The sequence below is a fragment of the Pseudopodoces humilis genome, chromosome 2 (genome assembly GCF_049639895.1).
Source record: "Pseudopodoces humilis isolate 2021_Gansu_Grassland_sample_001 chromosome 2, ASM4963989v1, whole genome shotgun sequence".
NCBI lineage: Eukaryota > Metazoa > Chordata > Aves > Passeriformes > Paridae > Pseudopodoces > Pseudopodoces humilis.
Genome location: NC_142201.1, coordinates 13,826,476 through 13,849,499, shown reverse-complemented (window position 1 = coordinate 13,849,499; position 23,024 = coordinate 13,826,476). Strand labels below are relative to the sequence as shown.

The following is a 23,024-nucleotide window of genomic DNA, read 5'->3' as shown; positions in this document are numbered from 1 at the left end:
CAGGAAACATTACTTTTTAGAGTGGTGCTACATTTAACACACAACATAATACGGGAGTTGTAGTACTAGTGTGTACTATGACTATACTTTCTCTAGAAATGTCACTAAAACAATGTTTGAATAACATTCTAAAAGTATGCATGCATTATTTTCTGCTTAGGCTTGTATTACTGTCATGGTAGTCCTGATTTATGGAGAAGCAGTAATTATTTCATATTTTCATTAGAAGATCATTTCTAGATGACATATTATTTTAAAAAGTATATCCAGGTTAGCTACTTAGAAGAAATAGTTTCTATGGTTTATTTCTGTTAAATCTAACTGTTGCCTTAAATTAAAATATCCTAGAAAAAACATTTTTGTTGATATTGAGGCTATATATAGCACTTGTTTCCAGTATTTAAAGAACAGCAAAACTTTGAAGAATTATAATCATAAGTAAACTTTCAGTGATAGAGATTTGGTCAAAACTAAAACAGAAGGATGATTAGGAGTGCATGTTGTTTGGGTCAGACACAGTGAGTAATGCTTTAAATTAGCATTCTTTCTGTAAGAAGTATCTAATATTATCCAATATAAATTCATACTGTTGCTTCAATACACATGGTATTAAGTCTTTTAAACTCTTCTTATTGCTGGCCAGTTATGTTCTAGAGTCCCTTTCTCTGCTGGACAGTTGATATGTAAGGTTGAAATGGAGGGCCCTGTCAGTACTGCCATGCAAATTTGCAGTGTTTCTTCTTTATTATGTATGAGGGGTTTTATTCCTAATAGTAATTTCTAATAGTGCAACGTTTTTGCTTCCTTGTCTGGCCCTTGTTGGGAAGAGTCTGGTGACTAAGATCTCCATTAGGAATTCACATCACTTGAGAAAACATGATATTCCTGAATGTTATTCTTGCCCATCACAGACCAAAAACTGTAAGATTTTCTTCATGAAAAGAAGATGGAATTTACCTAGAAGATCATTTCCTCAAGTTTGACCAGTCTTCTACTTCTGTTGTATCCAAATCTTCTAAAAAAAAAAAAAGGCACTTCCTGGCTTTGGGCGTGCTCATGAGCAGCACCAGCCATAATCCATGGTGAAGGTCTCTCTGGTACAGCCTGTTCTCTCAGTATTTCCATGCTTGTTTACCCTTATAGCTGAGGGTGGTCCTATATTGCTTTTAACTCAGGTTTAAAGGATTACAGATATAGTCCTTCTGGAGACCATACAGGAATATTTCATGCCGTGCTGTCTGTTTCCTGCCTGTCATACATGCTCTTTTCCCCCATGAAGAAGTTTTGAAAAGCTCTTTGGTCAACCTAGTCTCTGAGTCACTTCCAATTAAAATTGTGTCTGTTGTGAATTCTTCTCAGTATTTGCCAACACCATGTAGCATTAGCCAACAAAAGAAATGTTATTTCCAGGTCAAAGAATTGTTTAATTAGAGTGGGCAAACAACGACTGTTTTCTCTCAACTGGGCTCATTTCTGTTCACCTCTCCCCAGCAGTGTCTTTGAAGACAAGCCTGTAGAGCATAATTTCTGTAATTCTGTTATTCTTCAGAGGACAGATTTGCCTACTGCCATTAGGTTTGATCCATTACAACCACAAAATTCATTGTTTCATATTACAGTCCCTAGAGCTCAGTCCAGCAACTTCCTGAAGAGTTTCTCTGTGTTTGGAGCTTGCTTCAGCAGCAAGGTTTGGAGTTGAGATCCATGTCTAGTGGCTGTCAGTGACAACAGTTTATTGTAACAAAGACAGAAGATCAATGATCCATTCTCAATGTAGGCATAATTTCAGGTTCAGGATGGTGGCTTGGTAGTGGCTATTAGGTATTTGTCAAGAAGCAGTCTTTGAAACTACAGTGTTTTGCAGTGTGTGTCTTTTCAAATCTTTGAATACACTGGCTGTCTCAGCCATTTTGCTATTTTGGCTCATGAACAGGAGTTTTGATCAGATGTTCTGATATCAGCCTTCAACTTGACAAGTTGTTTGCTTTGGATATCACTTGACCTGTGCATACAGACAAACGGTGATGTGAGGCTGGAGAGCAGCCCTGCAGAAAGACATCTGAAGTGTCTTGGTGAGTGACAAGTTGAACATGAGCCAGCAGTGCCCTGGCAGCCAGGAGGGGCATCAGGGACAGCATCACCAGCTGGGCAAGAGAGGGGATTGTGCTGCTCTGCTCTGCTCTACACTCACCTTGAGTGCTGGGGGCAGTTTTGGGCACCACAGTATAAGAAAGATATAAAGCCATTAGAGAGCATCCAGAGGAAGGCTACGAAGATGGTGAAGAATCTAGACAGGAAACAATTTGAGGAGCAGCTGAGGTCACTCGGCTTCCTCAGCCTGGAGGAAATCTCTTCATGGTCTACAGTCTCACTAGGGGAAGTGGAGGAGCAGGCATTGATCTCTCTGGTGACCAGTAACAGGACCTCAGGAAATGGCTTGAAACTGTGCCAGGGGAGGTTTAGGTCAGATATCAGGTAAAGGTTCTTCACCCAGAGGGTGGTCAGGCAGTGGAACAGGCTCTCCAGGGAAATGGTCATGACACCAAGCCTGACAGAATTCAAGCAGTGTTTGGACAGTGCTCTCAGGCACATGATGTGACTCTTAGGTGTATCCTGTGCAGGGCCAGGAGTTAGACTTGATAATCCTTGTGAGTCCCTTTCAACTCAGGATATTCTGATACTATGCAAATCCTTGTGTGAAGACTGTCCCTTTTATTCAGACAAAAAGCCGATCCCTGAAGCTGTTGGTTTTGTTTCTGTCAGCCCAGTCCCTACCCTGGCAGGCCCACCTTCAGCTTTGTCTGGAGGGCTGGGCCAGGAGGTTTGGGGGTGGAGGAGGCTGTTTCTGTTGTGGCTGGGGCTGGGCAGTTCCCAGCCAGTTCCCGAGGAGGGGCAGGGGAAGAGGGACAGCTCAGGGATCAGGTGTGTGAGTTTCTTAGGGCTACTGCAGTGGCAAGGCAGGTTCAGGTGAACTGGGCTGGCTTTCTGAGCCTGTGATCAGTCCAGTGCGTTCTTGCTGGTCTCCAGAGACACGCCTGTGGAGAGAGGAGGTGGCTAAGCTGCAGGTGAGACAAAGGGACTCTCCTGCACAGCAGAGCCCAGAACTGGCAGGGCTCACTGCTGTGAGTGGAACTGCTGGCACACCTTGGCAGAGGCACAGCCAAGCAGGGGGACTCCTCTGGGCAGGTTCACTGGTCAGTAGCAGTGCCAATGCATCTCTTGCTTTCTAGAGCAATACCACCCTCCGCACTGTTTCATTCTGACTTTGTTTTGCCTCTGCCTGTCGCTCATGCAAGCTACTCTTGTCCAGGCAGGCCCAGTTTGAGCAAACTCTGGCTTCAATCCAAGTAGGGTCCCCAAGAGAAGACCCAGAAAATAAGAAAATAAGAAAATAAGAGGCCAGTTAAAGCTGCTCACAGCTGCAGAAGCCTCAGCAGAGTTTTTTGACCAACCACTGACTTGTCAATTTCTATTTCAATTTCTAGTCAGGCACAGCAGCCTGACTAGAAATGCTTTGTGGCTGTGAGCTGCCTTTGAAGAAAGCAGGAGCTGTGGGGGGATCGATGACTCACCGTTTTCTCTCACACCACCAGCAGACTGCAAGAGAACACATCAGTATCCCAGCTGGCACAACAACCAGGACTATCACTATGCCTATCATACAGCCTGCTCCATGACAGAAAACACTTTCGATGTCCTCATGGGCATTAGGAACTTGTTTGGTTGTTTCTCCAGCCTTTTCTGCAGAGTAATTCAAAGTGTTAGCCTGTCATCTGCCAGTTTACCACTTGTGAACTTACAGCATGTTTGATATCACCAGAATGTTCTGTTTTCCCCCATTGCTGGTCCTGGAAGCACACTCCCACCCTTTGTGGACAGGTTGTCCTTCTGAACAGAACTCAGGTGATCAGGAGGAGAGCACAGTGGGGAGCACTGCTTCTTGTCCAGCCACGTCTTTGACAAAAACTCATCAGGAAATTCCACCTGCAATTCTCCCTCTCTGGGCCAGCTCCCACACCCCAAGGGGTTGAAGTCAGGCCCTCACAGAAGACACTTGAACCTTGCTCTCCCTGTCTGCCTTTTCTCCAGCATGGGCATCCCTTGCAACCACTCCCAGGTTTCAGGACGTATCTGCTCATGAGGGACCCCAGCAGAACTGCTCAGTACCTGAGTGTTTTGGGCTTGCTTGAGGAGATTCACCAGCTTTCTCATTCTGTTTTTCTCCAGACTTTGGCAGCACTGCCAAAAAGCAGAGACAGGTAAGGCCTCAGCATGGCTCAGGCATGGAGGATGGTGAGGTTCCCTCTACCTTCCTTGCCCAATATGTGAGTCAGAACTGGACTCAGCTCATGAGAGGGATCCTGCTTGGGGCTAATTTCATGCTTTGGCTATCTAGGTACTCAGGGCAAGCTCTGGGATGAAGCTGCAGAGGGGGAGCTATGTTTGTGCAAGCGTCCTGTTTTTCATTGTCTCTGCAATGGGATCCAGATGTCTTGAACTGAACATGCTTTCAGCTTAGTTACTGATGTGACATGCAAGAGTAGGCACTGAGGAAAGAGCCTGCTGCCACACAGCCATCCTGTGCTGACCATACAACAGCAATTACCTGGCTATGCCAGAGGCTGGCATCGGCCTTGGAATGAGCAACTTCCATTTCACGTGAAAGGAAGATTAAAAGGTGAATGGACCTTCCAACTAACTTACCTGCGGGATTATGCATATGCTTGATAACTGAAGATCTCCGTAAGCTATCAGCCTCAACATCTTAAAGAAAATTGTTCATTAGTAAGCTATTGACTTAGTGATAATTATTCTTTCAAAGGAAGGGACATTGAGAACTCACATGCTCCAGGCTTACCCAAGGGCTCCAAACCATCTTTCTGCCAAGCTGCCAGAGAATCTGCTAGAGAGTCAGCTAGAAGCAAGCACAGAGAAATGTTTCCATTGTGTGTTGGGATCTTCTGCTTTTGTGTACAGAAGCATTGGGTGGGGGGGTCAGGTAACAACATGGGAACAAAATGTCAGTGGATTGCCAGAGCTGCAGACACGGGGACCTCTGAGCTGGTAGCTCAGCACTCTTCAAACACAATGTGCAACAGCCCTGGCGGAGAGATGGACCCTTGGGACTCTATTAACAGGAGAGCGCTCACCCAGAGGAAACCCTCACTTAAGCACCAGAGAAGAAAACACATTGGTGAGAAGACCCCACTAGCCCTTGGAAGGTTGGACCAATGCTGGCAGCTTACCTGCTTCCTGTGATTTGTGTGGAGCATAGTTGGCTGCCCCAGGATGCAGGACCATCAGGAGGATGAGGAGGGAGAGGAAAAGACGGTGGACAAGGGCCATGGTTACCCTTCTACCACACTGCTGCTGCTGCAGTCAGGGATGGGGCCTGAGCCGTTGGTTCTTATGGCCAGTGCAGTGCCATGGGGCTCTGTGACCTCATGGCCCTGTTCTGCCAGGGCAGGGCTGTGTGGGGATGGCATTCAGGGTGCTCATGGAGAGCTGCTGGGGCAGTGTGGGGCTGTGTGACCTCATGACACCATGCAGCCAGGGCAGGGCTATGTGGGGATGGCACTCAGTGCTCCTGGGAAGCTGCCCTCCCAAGAAGGGGAACACATCCCATAGGGCAGCTCCACCCAAGGGCTGGGACACAGCCTCCCCACTGCAGGATCAAATATACCTTCTACAAGTTTACAGACAATGCCAAGCTGAGTGGTGCAGTTGGCACACCTGAAGGATGGGAAGCCATCCAGAGGGACCTGAACAAGCTTGAAAAGAATCCTCATGAGGTTCAATAAGACCAGTTACAAGGTCCTGCACCTGCAATGGGGCAGGCCCCTGTATCGAGCTGCAGAAGTGGTGTCTTCTTGGTTAACCAATGTAATTTTTAAAATAAGGCTAAAAGAGTATTTTAATAAAATATTGCATTTAGTTGAGTAATTCCATGTGTAGAATAGGTGTAAGGGAAAAAATATTGTATCTTTTGGGCTTTTTTGTGGTTCAACTATTGTTTTACCATAATGCCATGATACTAAAAACTGCTAGACAAACACATAGAATATTTCAAAGAACTTCCCAGTTGTATCTCTGATAATCAGTGTCATATATTACAGGCTTTCTTCTAGAAAGAGATTAGATAAATGAAGAAATTCTTCACTAAACATGGTGAGACACTGAAACATGTTGCCCATAGAAATAGTGGATGCCCATCCCTGGTAGTGTTCACAGCAGAGCTGGATGGGGTTTTGAGCAACCTGGTCTAGTAGATGTTCCTACCTGTGCCAGGGAGGTTGGAACAAGATGCTGTTTAAGGTCCCTTCCTACCCAAATTATTCTATGATTCTGTGATTGACTTGGATACCTCTGTCTTTCTGAGCTGAGAGGTGTCCAGGATTTCTATCTGTTGTGTTTTTCACTCAGTCATCCAGCAGATTTATTTTCTCTCAATTCCCCTAAACCAAATATCAGTCTTAAGCTTTAAGCAAAAACATGGCTTTCAAGCACACTGGCAGTTTTGATACTGAAAATTTCCCTGCTTGTTGCCACACTAAACCCTTTTTTATTTTGGTTCTCCTTGCTATCCATATCTTTCCAACCCATGGTGTGTTTGCTGGCTGGACTTATCAGAAGGGCATCTATTAAGAAAAGAAAATGTCTTTATGTGACTGAATGGACCGGTTCTCTGCCTTATGTGACTTTAGAACTACTTCCCCTCACCTTTGTTGCTGTGTCCTTGAATTCTTTATTGAACCTGAAAAAATCGGATCTTACTCTTAAGTAAGATATACTTAGCAGCACTTTTGGTATGCTACGTTCCCAATGTTCTCTTAGCCTATGGTTAAAATTTCTCCAAGGGTGGGTTAAATTGTTCCTTTCCCAAGGGTTTTTTGTATTGAGTGGGATTTGAACTCTTGCCTTCAAATATCTCCGTGGAGGTATGTATTTCTTGTGGCTATAACTGTTCTTCACATCAGGGAAATTCAGGCCATTGTGGCTGGCAACTCATATCTAAAGTTCTTTAAAGACAGAGAGTATTGGTGGTACTATGCAAGTTTATTCTCAAGGTGGTTTTCTAATTCTGCATTAATTTACCATAACCTCTTCCTTCTGGGGATAAGACCCTGCTTTGCCTTCCTTTTAGTAGGAAAGGTGTCTTTCTTGCAGCTGTCACAGAATGGTTCTCAAACAGTCCCTGGTGCTGGAAGACCCAGAATGCTACCCAAATGGAACATCCCTGTACTAACAGTGTGCCTTCTGGCAGGTCTCAAACTACTGTACTTGCCTTGAAGAATCTCTCAGAAACATTTGACATGTAGTCTACTGAAGGTTCATGTGCACCTTCAAAGAACAGGATGTACAGTAATAAAATGTTTGAGATCACGTGGTCCTTGACACTGTAATTTTCCCGTCACTATTTTTAAGGATGCCAAGTCCCAACTTCCAGGTTTTTGAGTTGCACCAAGTCATATCTTGAAGTCATTTATCATTTGAACACAGAAGAGAAGATACTTATGTACTGGCTAACTGGTGTTGGTTGGTGTGATGCAGCTGTGCATCCCCTCATAGCCTTTGCTTCCTCAGAGGGACTCCAGAATTCTGCTCCCATATTCCCCACTGCCATACACCATGAGCTCAGCCTCGGGTTAGGGGGATCTGCAGGTACTGCAAGTGAAAATTTTTCTGCCCTTCAGAGAAAATACACGTGTGCACCGACAGTATGCATGTGGACTGCATATGTTGAAAAGGTCTGGTAACTATAATCATACTGGAATCACACAGTGGGGTCTTTATTACTAAAGATGCCTCTGAAAATATGTATTTTAGATCTGGTTTTACTGAAATGCTAATTGTATTTTGTGTAGTGACTTTACTGTGATAGTGGCCACATTTAAGAAAAATATAACAGCTGTACTCTTGTAAAAACAAAAAAACAATCAAACCCTTATTTAGATTGATTATTTGTCCTGGCAGAGGATCATTTCACATGTGATTTTTTTTGCAAAATTATAATCTGAAATTCATAATGTTATAACCCTGGAATGACTATTCATGCTTTGCTTATTTTCATTTCAGTAAGTCTCAGCAGTTTTGTACCACGACAAAACTTTCTAAGTATCGATCTGCCTGTGGTGATAGAGACATTTTGCAAGTATCCTTTGAGGTATGTTTGTTCTTTTAAGGTAAGAAGGGAACTGTTCAGAATTTAGTGATCTAGCAAAATTTCAGTTGGATGTCATTTTAGACAGGATGCCCTGAAATATTTCTGTAGAGATTTGACATCTTTATCCCATCTCTGCATTGATTATTGTCCATGTGCCAAGCTAAAAATAACTCTCACTTTCTTATGTTTAAGAGCATATTTTTGCTCAGTGCTTTTTTAACTCTTGAGGGTGAGCCTTAATGGATGTGACAAGAAAGCTAAAGTTGGCCTGAATTTAAGACAAAAAAAATAAGATGTTCCTGCTAGCTTTGCAATGTCAGAGTTTTATTATTTTTGTGACGTTCTACTGAGCTAAATAACAGCTCAGTTTTAATTTTTTTCCTTCAAAAGAAAAGAAAATAGTTATTCAAAAATCAGGATAATTCAGTTAACTCATGCTTATTAATGAACAGGATTATATATGTACACATACATATAGATAGTAGACTTGAATGTGGCTAATCTAGGAACCTTCACCTTAGACACTGAAATGTTTTTGTGTTGCCATAGAATAACTAAACAGTGCAGTTCAGTTTAATAACAAGTCCACAGATTCAGAGTAAAGGTACCACATAAGCTCCCATTTTCTGGGGACACATCGAGGTTCACGCTGCCCCAGCTGCTTTCTGGCTCGTGTCTTCCTGCCTGGCCATTTAGGATGGAGGTAGGTACTGCAGTTAGCAGGCCCTTAACCTACAGTAAAAATTACCTGCTTATGCCTCATTCTCATGTGCACACACATATACAGAAATTCACTCAGCTTTTCTGGCTAACAGGTAAGTAGGAGACATAGGTCAGATTTCTGTTTACATTCTAGTCATTTACTAGGAGGTGTTTTGGAGAATACTCATGATTCCATACTTGGGTCTAGAATACCTTAGTTCAGATGTGGTGTCAGAGCTATAACCTTCCTCCAAAACCACACAAAGCAAGCAAAGAAAATGATGATTTTGCTGTCTCCTGCTTTCACTCAGGTCGTGAACAGTGCAGGTTTAATTATCCAAACTTAGCTCTTAAAAAAAATTTATAAAGGTAATTCTCTAAAAGTGTATGTTATGGTGTAAAACTAATTTTACTCATATAATTTCTGTTAAATGGAATGGCAGCTAGAAAAATAACCTTTGTATGTCTCTCTGCATACTAGAAATACAATACATATATCTCTATTTTTTTATTTTTTTTTTTACATTTAATCAGATACTCTTAATGAACCTTAACTACATTCAAAATCAGGTACCTCATCTCACTATCAGGAGCATTGGCAGTTATCAATGCTGTACCCTGCTTCGCTTTGGATGGTCAGTGGATATTAAATTCCTTCCTGGAAGCCACACTGAGCTCCCTAATTGTAGAAAAACATAACAGAGAGCTTGTTGGCTTTTTGATTTTGCTTGCTGGTAGTGCACTTTTGGCTGCCAATGTTGCACTGGGACTTTGGATGGTGACAGCACGATAGAACATTGGATTTTCTTCTATCAGTTCTCAAAGTATACAGAAATAATGAATCCATTACCTTTTAAAATTTGGTACTGAGATTGAAATAATTCCCTTAAAATGACACCAAAAGAACAATCAACTGGTGGTTGCTGTTTTAATTTAAAACTTTACAACACCATGCCTGTGGTCATGGGAAATCTAATAGGAAAAAGTAGAAGCCTTTTTATTTACTCTTTAAGCATTGTATTAATTTTGGAGAAATTGAATTTTAAGATTTCATAGGAAAAAGTCAGACTTCATTAATTCAGATTTCAAAATAAGGGAATTATTTTGCTTCAAACATTTGTAAAGTGGGAGAAAAAAAACCAGTTTTATTTTATAATTTAAATAATTGTCTGTGTGGGCTCTGATCATTTCTCAATCAGCATAGTTTCAGTGACTTGTTTTGGTTTTTTTTAGTCTGGTACTCTACCAAATGCTATTCTAAGAAACCACAAAGTTTGGTCTCAAAATGGGGAAAAGCTAGGTAAATGCTTACCATGTGTTGATGGGGAGAGAGCAGCCATTTGGGTGAGTGGCTTTCCTTTTCACCTGGCCAAAATGACTGGAGGAATGTTGTCCTCAGGATGTAGATGAGAAGTGCCAATGTCTGCTAAAAATGAAGTATGTGGGAGGATAACAAAGCCCACATGTTTGCGTTGCTTACACTTCCAGTTGTATATTATCATACGCAGCTGAAGTTTTTTTAAAGGCAATATTTGTCAGCAATAGCTAAAAGATAACTGAAATTTTGTTTCTGAGTGCTGAAGTATGCTGTGCAGTTTTCCTAAGTGATGTGTAATGTTTGTGGTGTTTTACTCAGAAAATAATACTGTATTCTACCTGTTCACAGTTGAAAGTGAAACCCATTGTTTTTATGGTGTCTATCTTCTGATGCTATGCATGTAATATGTACAGTAACTCACTGATGATTTTCTGTATTTCAGAGGGTAATTTTCCTTTGCTAGGATTCATTCTGTTCAAACATAGCTAACAAAGATATTTAGCTGAAGCTGGTCTTAGATATGAATTATTTAGAGGAAGAATATGATTGTGACTTGAGCTATTTAAACATTTGGTTTTGCTTTCTGAGATGAATATAGACCATATCCTTGTTCTTGGATGAACAGTGGAAGAACAGTCAGTGTTTTACTGACTGAAGTATGTGTGACATGCTTTGAAGCTCTTTAGGTCTGTTATGTTTTGTACCCAATAGGATTATATATTGAATGTCTTGTCCTTCTGTGATATATCACCTAGTTTATATAAATCAGGTTCAGTCAGAGTCTTGCCTCAATATAGGCTGATATTTAAACAAAAATGCTCTGATTTGGGAGCCTAAATATTTGAAATAAGAAATTTTTGAAAAATACCCTGCAACGTCTGCCTCATACAGTGCTCCCCATAGGAGCTTCTGCAGCTCAGAGTTCCTTTACAGAAATGGCCTTTCCATCAGGAACTGAAGTGGAACCTAAGCTCACAGATCCTGGCCTGCAGGGAGTACTGAAACATATATGACAAGGTAAAATAACTTCTTTTGACACTTGAAGTGAAACCTTGGGTAATTTCAAAGTGGGGCTGAGCCAAATTCCTGGTGTTGCTGCATAGATTCATAACTCTATGATGTTTGCATTTGCCCATTGATGTGTACTTTTGCACAGTAGCTTTCACACTTAGATACACTCCTTTCTTACGATGGTGCAAGCAGTAATGAGAGATCATGTTTATTTAATTTGTTGTTGGCTAGTTTACATCCCTTTCCAGTGCTGCCACAGGCTGGGTGGGCCCTTGAAGTTCACCTCTGTGGCGTGGCTGGCCCGTGCCTCTCCTTTTCAGTCATTTCAACCCAGGCAAACTGGGACAGGTCCTGGCAGGAGAGAGTAAGTCCCCCAATCCAGTATGAGCTGGCCTCTTTGGGGACCATTAAAAGTAACACAAAGTGTAAGAAAAAAAAAAAAAACAAACCAGAAACTACACAAGGTAAGTCTAAGTTATCATCACTCCTGGAAACATAACTGTCCTGGGTTGATTTGGTTGGGTTGCTGGTTTGCTTCCCGGGGGGAGCCCCACTAGAGGTTTTCTCCCAAATTTGCCCTAAACCAGGACAATAACAGAGGTTTCAGAGTAGCAGTTCTTATGGGCTGCTCTGCCATTCCTCAGTGGACAGGAGGACAGGAGCAGCCTGGTCCTTGCACAAGGCCTGGCTCTGAGGCTCTGTTCCAGACTGCTTTCTCACCTCAGTGACTCTTTACTGATTTGAGCTCTTCCTTTCTGTGGCTCTGTGACACTTTCCTCTGTCTCATCCAATCTACAGTGCAAAAAATCAATTTGCATTTAGAAGTTTTAATGTAGTTTAGTAAGACAAGATTAGGATATTAAGTTTCAAAACATGTCAAGTTAGATATTTATTCATGTTGACTACAATGGCTTGGAACAATCCTTTAGCATAGTGCCTCTCATGGAGATGTAGGCAACAGATTTAGAAAAACCCAAAGCTGCTGAATTGACATGCACAAATTTCGTCTGCTATAATGAGGCTGGCAGGCTGTTTCTGGCTATTTAGTGTGCTACCAAAACATGAAGTTTTACCAAATGAAGCTAAAGCCAGTTTGCTTTACAGAGTCACTGAAAGCCAAAGTTTTACCAAGTAGAACTTCAGTCTGTGTCTGACCTCATAAGCAAGAAGAGGGTGGAGAAGACATTGGTCATGGCTTTAGCAAAACAGACATGCTAGTGCACTGTAAATACACTAGTTATCTTGTATGGAAGAGAGAGTACTAGAAGTGCTTAAAAATAATTCATGAGTCCATTTCTCCACATGCTAAAATTTGGCTGAGTAAGGGTTGATTTAGGTATGTACAGGTTCTTTAAATCAAGACTTGAAGCAAACTGAGTGTGAATGGTGAGCCAGCACATCTTAGATTAGTGTGGACAAAGGTAGTAGTTAGGTTGGACCACTCTCTGAAGAAGAGGTTGTTCAGTGGATCCATTTAATTCTCTATAATCCTAACACATGGATTACATTCTGATAAGCATGTGCCATACATACACTTACTGGAAGGATTTTTTTCTGGCATTTTGGTCATCTATTTAGCAAGAGAAAACACGAAAGTACAGAGTGATTTTTGTGGGTTGGATTTTTAATGGAGTATTTCTGATGTGTGTTTTGTTTTTGTAAAAATAGGAAGTCTTTAAATTAAATCCTTCTACATCTTATTCTAATTAGCCCCTCAGAATCTTTAATACGGAATCCATCAATATAATTATAGGGCATATTGACTGGACTATGAAACACAGCACTCTTAAAGATTGGATGGCTGCTACTTTTTATGTATATACTATGCATTTTAAATCTGTATCAGATGGAAAAAGTAATGTCTAATATTCAGAAATGTTATACTTAGCTTTTGTTTGAAAATTTCCAGAAGAAATCCATAATTATAACCATTGTTCTACTTTGTTTTTTATGAAATTGTTTTTTATATCAGCAAATATTTACATGGCATGTTCTGATAATGCATGATATGACATGCAGATGGGAAACTCCTTAGCATGGGGATGTTACATGCTCTTTGCTAATTTAGGAAATTAAAAACAGCTTGCTTCTGTACAAATTAAATGAAAGAGGCTTCACTAGAAAAAGTATAGATAAACTTGCAGATTAGTCATCCCAAATTATGAGCCACAGTGGAAAATTTTTTAACTCATCCTTTTTATTTAGAATTAGGCAACCATGTTGGTAGTTCCTTTCAGTGAGAATTCTGCATTGTGGGTATGTGTGTATACATACATTTGTATGACAGATACATACATGGCCATAGGATGGATTAGTGCTTTTTTAGGGATAGCTTACAGCAGTTCTCCTTATTCTGTATTGTAGGCTTTTGCTTTTCTTTTTCCTTCTCTCTGTGAATTCTGTCTATGGTTTTCTCTGGATTTGAAGATAGAAACTTATGTTTTCTTCCCATTAGCAATTCTTAACTTCTTTATTAACAGAGGATGAGTGGTGGGGACATGATGTAACCACAGCTGCGTGAGTTTTGTTCAGCTGTTTAAAGTACGTTTCTTACTTTCTGTGAAGCCTCAGCTACAAGCATGATAAACATGACTTTTTCAGGGCAACTTAAAAAGGTCAGCCTTGGAATCCATCACTCTCTTACTGCTGCTGTTTGTGCTGTTCTGGAGAACTGGGATGAACAAGACTGTGTAGGTCATACTGAAGAAAGAAAGTTTTCAGAGCAGAACTCTCCATGGCAGTCAGGGTGTTTTAGCCTTCTTTTAACAAGGATATGTTTCGTTCAGTTTAGCACATCAGTACTCCCAGTGTTCCCATAGCTTCCCATACATTTCACATGATGCCAAAGGGTGACCTGTAGGAATATTTTTAAAATAAATTATATGTGTGTTACAAATTCAGAGCTTTCATACTGATCTGGATGTCACTAATGACAGATGAGGAAGGCTTATAAAGCTTTATATAGCCTAGTCTGTATTTAGTTGTTTTAAAAATATGTGAGTTAAACTCTAGATATAAGTAGTTGTTTCTAAAATATGCATTCTGTACACCTGCATTCAGACCAATTTCCACAACCAGTCTTGTCTCAGCTTTGTTCTTGTAATCTTGTGAGTAAGGAATCTTGAATCTTAACACAGGTGAGATCCAATATTGGCAAATATTTTATACCTTCTTTATCTTGAATTTAATGTAGCACTTTCTATTGATAAGTTATTTAATGTGGCTGAGTTACCTGGGCATCAATGCAGTACTTGGGAGCATTGCACTGGGGACTGCCAGAAAACAGCAGCTTTGTGACTGCTGGTCTTTGGGCTCATCCACTCCATCACGTGAAGAGCAGATGGCAGCATTTAAGGGCAGTGAAGGACTTCAGTTTATGGCAGCTTTATGAAACTTTCACACTGCTGACCCAGTGTGAAAGGACAGAAACAAAGAGCAGGATATGACAGTGCAATTCCTTTCATTCCATTTACATTGTCATGAAACCTGAAAAGAATTTGTAATTAACATTTCAGAGCAGGAAGATATGTTTTCCAGCCCTTCTCTGAATCATTCAGTGACTGATGGTCAAACTTTTTTCTTAACAGTTTATCATTCCTTTGATAAATATGTGCTGAATAAGTAGCATGGATAGTTGTGCTTATTTTGTAAAATGGACTTGGATATTTCTCACCTCTGGATGTTCATCCTGGGATGGTTTTTGCAGCATCATAGTATAATTGGTCTTCACTGATACTGGGTTGAAAGTTTAGAGGCTCTTTCCAAGCCATCAGTAGGAAAATCTATTTCCAAGTTATTTGTTAATATTTTAAATTAATCTTTTCCTTACATGACATTGTTTTTAGACTTCATATACTCAGTTGATCTTATCTGAAGCCTGTGGATGGAATATGTATTGTTTAGAAATTCACTGTGGGGTTTTTTTTCCTCTACATGGCCTTATTTTTCACACTGACTCACAGCTGTGGAATGTTAGATTTCTAGACCCTTTGTTCCCACTATGCATTGTTCAGGATCATGTTTTTTTTAAAAAAAACGGGAAAAAAAGAAAGCTTCATTTTGAAAATGTCAGCTAACAAAGATATGGAACACTGAATAATGTATTGTGGTTTTGTTTTGCTTTTTTTCTCTATTTAATTAACCAAACAATAAGTATTGTTTTCTATGTATGATAAATGTATCCTGCAAATAAATGCATTGTCTGATTGTTGCTGTGCTTAAGTCTGTTTTTAAAAATAAGGTAGAGTGACATAATTCCTTATTAGTGGCAATTGCCATATTCTGTCATATATTCTTGTTCTCTTCATATGTGATCCATATTCTCTCTCTGGGTACCAACCTTTTCAGGATCTGACCACCTAAAAATAACTATCACTTTTGGTTCCCTTACTTATCAGCTTATAGACAAGCTGTTATAGACAACAGCAAGAGTTCAAATACTTGATGCTGTATGTCATCATCAAGGTAAGCAAAACCACTGCTCTGGCCAGTCCTGTGAGAAGAACTTAGAATGTCAGTTCTTCAAAGGTAAACCTACATATGACAACCTTTGATTTGTTTATCCAGGCCAGGCCAGAGCTGGGCACATCCCCTGGCTGGTTCTGGACAGGTTTCCTTGGGTATCCAGGTGGTGTCGGGGCTGTGCCAGCACAGCACATCCGGCTACTTCAGCTCTGTGTGAGAGGGAAGCATTGTTGCTGTTTCTTGAGCAAGCTCATCTGGGGCCAGCCAGGTTATTTGTTCTGAGAACTAAATTGTCCTTTGTTGCTTACTGGACATGCTGTTACTTTATACAAGCAGAGCTGTTTCAGCAATTGTGGCTTTGTTCCCAGATAAAAGATGACCATGAGAAATGGACACAAAGCACAGATGGACACATTGGTAGGATTTCCCAGATAGGTTGCTATGCAGTTTTTGCAATTTTCTGAATTGTGTTTTTCTGGCATGAGGAAATGCCTCGGGTTTTTTTCCTCTCACCCATTTTAAAGGTAGATGCAATAGCATTTTTTTTTTCCTGAAGCATGTAAGCTTTTAGGAGAGTTCTGAAGTTTTTCAGCTGGTTTTGAAAATGTTATCTTTTACTGTGATGAGGTATGTTCCTCTTGTAGTCTGGAAAAACAGTCAATTATATCCTAATGTCATCCTGAGAATGTTGCCTTATTCACTAATGTAATTTCAGAGTGAAATTTTAAAAGAAATCCTGTATCTATGAGTCTTATTGCTGGTAACTTTATAAAGAAAGCTAAATATAATTCTTTCTGTGATCATACCAGTTTAAACCACCAAGGAGAAGCATTCTTAAACATCTTCAATAGATCTGTATGCACTAAACTCGCTTAAATATTTTTTTAAGTATTTTTATGATCTTTTGATGTGACCTATACAACAAAATACAATTTAAGGTTTGATTCTAATCTTATGGTGGTAAACAGATAATTCATAACATTTATGAGATTTAGCTCATAAATGTCTTGTAGACTAAAATTTTCCCCTTTTTTTTACCTCAGAGAGATGTGTTTGATGTTTGCTTTCATACTTTTTCATACTTTTAAGGCTCTGGTGTTGGATATTCTTACCAATTACATATCATATTCTCTGCATTTATGATTAGTCCTAGTTCTCTTTAGTTCTTTGCAAGTATATTAATGGCTGAATACTGTATCACTGCTACTTCTGACCGTATTGAAAACACATGGTCCTACATCCTTTTTTATTTCCCCCTCAAAAAAATCTTTCAAACTGAAAAGAAATACTTTTTTCCTTTTTTTTTTTTAACATCATCCTTTTTATTTGCTATTGCATTACAAAAGTTCCTGTCCTTTTACCTTTCATGGCTCTTTAAGGACATCTATTAAAATATAACCAGATATTTTTTTACATTTCCCCAAACCAAGTGAATTTGATTCAGTTGCCCATGCAGGTATCTGGTGTGGTCTGAGATATCCTAAGGTGTTCTTAAGTTAAAAATCTGACTTGAACAAACATTTTGAAACTCATCCCCCATGTGTTTCCTTTTGTCTCCTGGTGGATGAGTCTCAGGGTTTCTAAGACCTACACATGGGGCTTCCAGATGTGGGTGAGACCCTACTGGAGATCAAAGACATTCTGGACCAGCTGCTGGATACTTGGAAAGATAGCTGAGGGCATTTTGTATCAAACCGGATGCTTGCATGTGGGCAACAAATCAAGCCAAACAGATTCCTTTTCTTCCTTGCATATTTTCTTTTTGGTTCATGAATTACAGTAGATTATGAGGTTTTTTGATTAAGTATATCTGACATAAAATTCATCTAAGCTTTTCTGTTTATTCAGAATAGTGTGATCCAGACTGTTGTATAAAAGTCAGGCTAGCAGAATACATGCATTCTCGTCCTGCACTGACCTCAGGCCTGGAAGCAGCAGAAATTAGTGTTGCTGCCTTACCTATAGCAAGAAAAAGGAAGGGTGATGTTGTAAGGAGAGCCCCATCAGTCTCAAGTTGTGGAGGCACAAGACTGTTGTTATGATCATCTCTTCCAAGTGCCATGACACTGTGTTTGACTGGTTTTTTACATGAAGGAGAAAAGAAATTAGACTTACAGTTAAGAATGGGATAAAGTCAGGGAGGGGAGTGATAGAGGTGGTTTGTTCATTTACAGAATCATTAATAACTCCACAATAAGCATTTTTTAGTACCTTTTTCTTTTTTTCTTTTTTTTTTTTTTTTTTACATTGAAGCATTTCTAGAGCTGACCTGCAACTAGAACTAACAAACTTCCATTATTGGTAGAAACACATTGGTGGTAAGATCAGAGGGGCGATAAAAGCCTGTCCTCGACAGAAGTTCAGGGTGTTCCTGCTTCAGAGTTGTATCCCTCTCCCTGACTGAGGATCAGGACCAGTCTGACTTTCAGTCTGCATGCAAAGTCAGAACTTTTCTCCTCCTGTTTCTACATTCTCCCTTCAGCATGAGTTAACCTTACAAATGCAATTACTAGGAAAATCAATTTTTTGAATGTTTTGCCCCTTGGCTTTGTTTTCATTCCTGCAGCTATTTGAATAATAGCAGATACTTGGCCAAACCACCTGTATCATTGCTGCAAAATCAACAAAGATTATGAATGTGCATTATAAACCATAAATTCCTGGGTACTTGCCACTGGTTATACCAACAGATTTAATTTCTTTTTATTTTTTTTCACTTTGACTATTTACTGTTCTTTATTAGATGCTTGAATTTATTCCCTGGAAATGTTTTGGCGCTTGCAGTGCTAAACATGCTGCAGTGCCGAAAGAAGGAAAAAATGGCAACCCCAAATTTTCCTAGTGTGCTTTCTACAACAAAATTCACTGTTTTGTTTAGTGAACCAACACAGATAAGAATATTTTGTCATAGATTAAGGCTCTGATTATTTTTCCAGCATCTATATTCAAAGGTACTCCTAAGGAGAGCACTTCAGTAGTTATCCTAACTGGCCTCTGTGTACCACTGACCTCTGCAATTAAATGGAGCTGAACCAGAAGTTGAACCAGAAGTTAAAATATTACTTTCATTGTTGTGAAAACTTCAGCATATTACCAAATGGTAGTTTTTCATAAAAATGCAGAAACCTATTTTTCAGTTGAGATCTTAAGTAACTGGAAGAGTACAATTTTTTAAGCTCCTTTTTTTTTCTTTCATTTTGATTGAAAATACCAAGAGCCATTCTGAAGAGAACATTTTAGGTCTCACAGGCTTACTTAGAGGGGGTTCTCTTTTAGCATTTGCAAATGATGGTGTAAAAATAAAACAGCATCATTTAACGAAGTGATACTATATGTGACACTAAATGTATAAATCACTCTGTTCTCATCTATATGGTCATGAAACCAATCCTGTTATGTTCCAATGTAAAATAGCAAAAATAACCCAGAAAATTAATGGTCATGCGAGTTTAAAAAAATCTATTTTTATTATTAATTACAAGTAAGTAAATAATTTGAGGGGGAAAGCCCCTTAAATGAAGGCACTCTTCTAGATCAAAAAGGAATTAAAAGGCAAAATAAACATCTTGTCTTCTGCCATGGGTTTGTGTATACACAGAGATATGAATTTGATAAGTACTTGATAGTACTTGATTTGATAGTACTGCTGGCCTGCACTAGCATCAGTTTAGATAAAAGTAATGATTGTTTGTGGCCTGTGAAACATTCAGGCTGTATCTGCAGTGAAGTGGCACTGTCAGATCCATAAAATGCCACTTGCAGTGAAGAAAAGTGGTTGAGCAGCTCTGTCTGGGCCTGGGATGTGAGGCCAGGACAGGAATCCTTCCTGCTGTGCTCCCCTGTGTGAGCAGCAGCACCTGCCAGGGCCAGCCCCAGAAAGGCACCTGCAGTCCTTAGCACGGACAGATCTCACTAAGCTCTACCGTTAAGACCTTTCTTACCCTGAGGTCAACAGCCCTCCAGAGCTAGCTCAGATTTTTACCCAAAATAGCCCTGAGCTCTTCTGCGCATGCCCAGCCCTGGCAGCAGAAGAGCTCCCAACATCCAAGCTGGGGTCTGGCAATGACATGTGCTGCTCCTCTTGCCTGAGAGGCTCAGTGTAGCACTCAGTGTGGAATTTTATAATCCAGCATCCCACAAAATGCAGCAGGGGTTAGTTCTGTCTTTGAAAATGCTGTGTGCAGGGATGGGAGCTGGATACAGCAGATGGGGAACAGCCTGGGTACAATCCAGGGTCTGTTTAGTGAACACTGAAGAGTTTATGTAATATTAATAATAGGTGAATTCCAGGTCTTGGCCAGGACCTACTTCAAGTCTCCAGGACAGAGCCATGAAGTTTCCAGGAAAGTTTGAAATTGTGTCTTGGTTGTTGGGGGTATTTTAATCTTTGCTATACCTGTAGATGCATACAAACCATGTAAAAATGATGATTGCTTTAATATTTGAAAAGCACTTCTGCTTTTCCACAGAATTTGCTGAAATGCCTTTTCAATGTTTAAGAAAACATTTTGACTTTCTTCCAAGGCCAGGGAGTGTGCCATGGAAGCTTATGAATAAAAGAGTTTGAAATGGACTGTTCCCTCTTCAACTGCTCCAAATGTCTGACCTTGTTGTATTAGCACCAGTTTGGTGCTGATGTAAGCTGGCTGTTGTATAGCTGTAAGGAAAGTCAGCTGTCTGAAGAACAGCTTAATTTATTAGTCAATTGGGCATCTGAAACTAGAAATTTTTGCTTGTGCACCCCAGACTTTGGAATGCTGTCCTGTGAAATCTAATACTGCAGCCAGACAATTAGACCTGATACCAGGAAATTGTAGGTCCAAATTAAACTGAGTCCTTGAAGTAGACCCTGAATATGATATGCATGTGAAAACAGAGCTAAACTGTGCACGAGCAATAAGACTTTTATCAATATGAAAACAGGAAGGATTCCTTTCTTCCATTCTCATTCACCACAGGCATGGTCTGGCCACATTGACATTAGTGGGAATCATCCAGGCCCTATATGGAGGAGAGCATCAAGTGTTAAAGTGAGAGCAGAATAAGGTGGCATGGCCTAAAGTGTCAGAACTGGACCTACTGAAGGAGGAAAACAGCTGCTTCAACCTACAGAATGAAGCAAGGGGCTTCTCTTGTTTTAGTTAAGGCATTTTGCAAAGCTCTTTACTTCTGTAATGTCAGACATAGCCCTATTCTTCAAGCACATCTTGTAAAAGTTATTTTGTATTGAAGCATAAGGATGTAGCAATCAAATGGAATTTGCAAGGTTTTTTTGCTTTGGGCTGTAACAAGCTTTCAAGGCTGCTTGTTGATGAACAGGCTGCAGCTATGAGGGGAGGAATTCAGGGACTGAACCCCACCTAGCTTGAGTAACTTGCTTTAGGCATTTGGAAATTCACCCTAGCCTCTCTCTAGAGTTAACAAAGACAGACATACCACTACGGATAAGCCATCTGAGGAGCACCAGGCTCTGGGGCCGCTTCTCAACCAACATACTACAGACCCAGGCTGGGTGAGCAGCCAGGGCACAGCCTGCTCCACAGCCAGGTTGCAGAAGGACTGCATTAATAGATAGGATTGGTCAGAGCACCTCTACAGGCAGTATAGAATCGAAGAGAATAATGAGTGTTGGTTCCTATGCTGCCTTATTTCCTCTTTCTTTCTTTGGTCTACAGCACATTTATGAATAAAAAGCTTTGTTTGACTGAACACTGGTTTGTGGCTGATTACCGTACTCAAAAGGTAATTTATTCAATATTATTCATGTGCACCACATTCCTCCAAAGAATGTCTTAGAACATGTTCTAAAAATTTTAAGTATTGGTCTTAATCATTTACAATTTTAAAATATTTTAGTCTAGTAACACAGTATCTCTTCTTATGTATGTGTGTGTCTTTAAGATCACTGAAACATGATGATGAATATTTTCTAATTGCTAGGTATCTAGAGCTAGCAATCTCTTCTTACATTTTAAAGTAACAATTAACATAAAAAGAGTTTAAAAAGTAAACAATAATGCTTAAAAGTACTAATGATGAAGATAGGTTGATTTAGAAATCACTATCTAGAACAGGCTTACAAGTAAGCCAAATGTATGCCTGAAGACAAGCACTCTCAATTACATGTGTGGCCTCACATCATCCCTGTCCACCTCCCACACCATGTATCTCTGCTGTAGATAATAATGTTGTAAATAATCACTTTTTACCTTCAGAATTTCTCACTAGCCTTTTCTCTGTCTTTCTGCCAAGATCAAGCGTGAAGGCTGGAAAGCCAATTAGAGATACAACTTTCCTGTCACAGCTGCCACATTCATTCACTGGAGAGAGACTTCACAAGGGTGCACAGTGACAGGACAAGGGGAAAGAGTTTAAGTTGTAAATGGGCACATTTAGATTGTGTACTAGGAAGGAATTCTTTACTGTGAGGGTGGTGAGGCACTGGAACAGATTGTCCAGGTTGGAGATGTCTCTGGAAGTGTTCCAGGCCAGATTGGATGGGGCTTTGAGCAACCTGGTCTGGTGGGAAGTGTCCTTGTCTATGGCATGGGGGGTTGGAATGAGAGGATTTTTAAGGTTCCTTCCAACCCAAACCATTCTGTGATTCTATGATTATCAGTTTGACACTGAATTCACAACCTGTATTTCTTCTACCTCTTCTACCTTTCCCAGCACCTCTCCCACAGCCTCACTTTGACTTCACCTTCTCACTAACAAATCCATAACCACATTGCAGAGTTATTAGTATCTGCCTGCCTTTGTTTTACTTTGTATTAATTTGTCAGTAATACATGATTTTTAAATGAAAAAGTGATAATTTCTCAACAAGCCACTCTATGCAGTCAGGAGAAAGAAAAGGAGGAGCATTGCATCTGTGTTTTACTCTTGATTTAGCAGGGGACTTAATTAAAAAATGTATTTGTCAGACTTTCTGGTTTTTACATGTCTTTAAAAGAAATGACTGTGGTGATATGATTGACAAGGACTGTGTAGAGAATGATGACTCCCTAGGTAATTATGTGTAGTTTGCCAGCTGTGGCAACTATTTGAAAGGCTGCACTTCTGGCCAGAGATCATTAGCTTATATATACCAGGTTACATACTTTCATACAACCTATTGCTTAATGCTTTATCTCCCTTGAGGGCATTAGAGATATTAGGCAAAAACCTGGATTCACATTGAAGGATGATTTGCTTTAGGAAGAAAGATGTTTTTACAGTGAATACGCATTACATGCATCATGTAAAGATCCAGCCAAGATTCTGGAAAGCAACCACTGAATCTAGGTACATTTCTAGAATTCTCAGTCTAAAGGATTTATTTTTCCAGTGCAAGAAAACAGAAAACGAAGTCTTTTAAAAAGA

The 23,024-nt window shown here is 40.1% G+C and overlaps 1 protein-coding gene across 1 annotated transcript in view; it reads left to right on the top strand.

Moving 5' to 3' along the window:
- The window catches only part of MBTPS2 (membrane bound transcription factor peptidase, site 2), a 40,369-nt gene extending 25,009 nt beyond the window's left edge, over nucleotides 1-15,360 (top strand). The window contains exons 10-11 of the mRNA XM_005516689.3: nucleotides 8,077-8,152; nucleotides 9,437-15,360. Of these exons, the coding sequence (XP_005516746.1) occupies nucleotides 8,077-8,152; nucleotides 9,437-9,659 (299 nt within the window). The 3' untranslated portion in view covers nucleotides 9,660-15,360. The remainder of the gene's footprint in view (nucleotides 1-8,076; nucleotides 8,153-9,436) is intronic.
- Nucleotides 15,361-23,024: the final 7,664 nt, after the last annotated feature.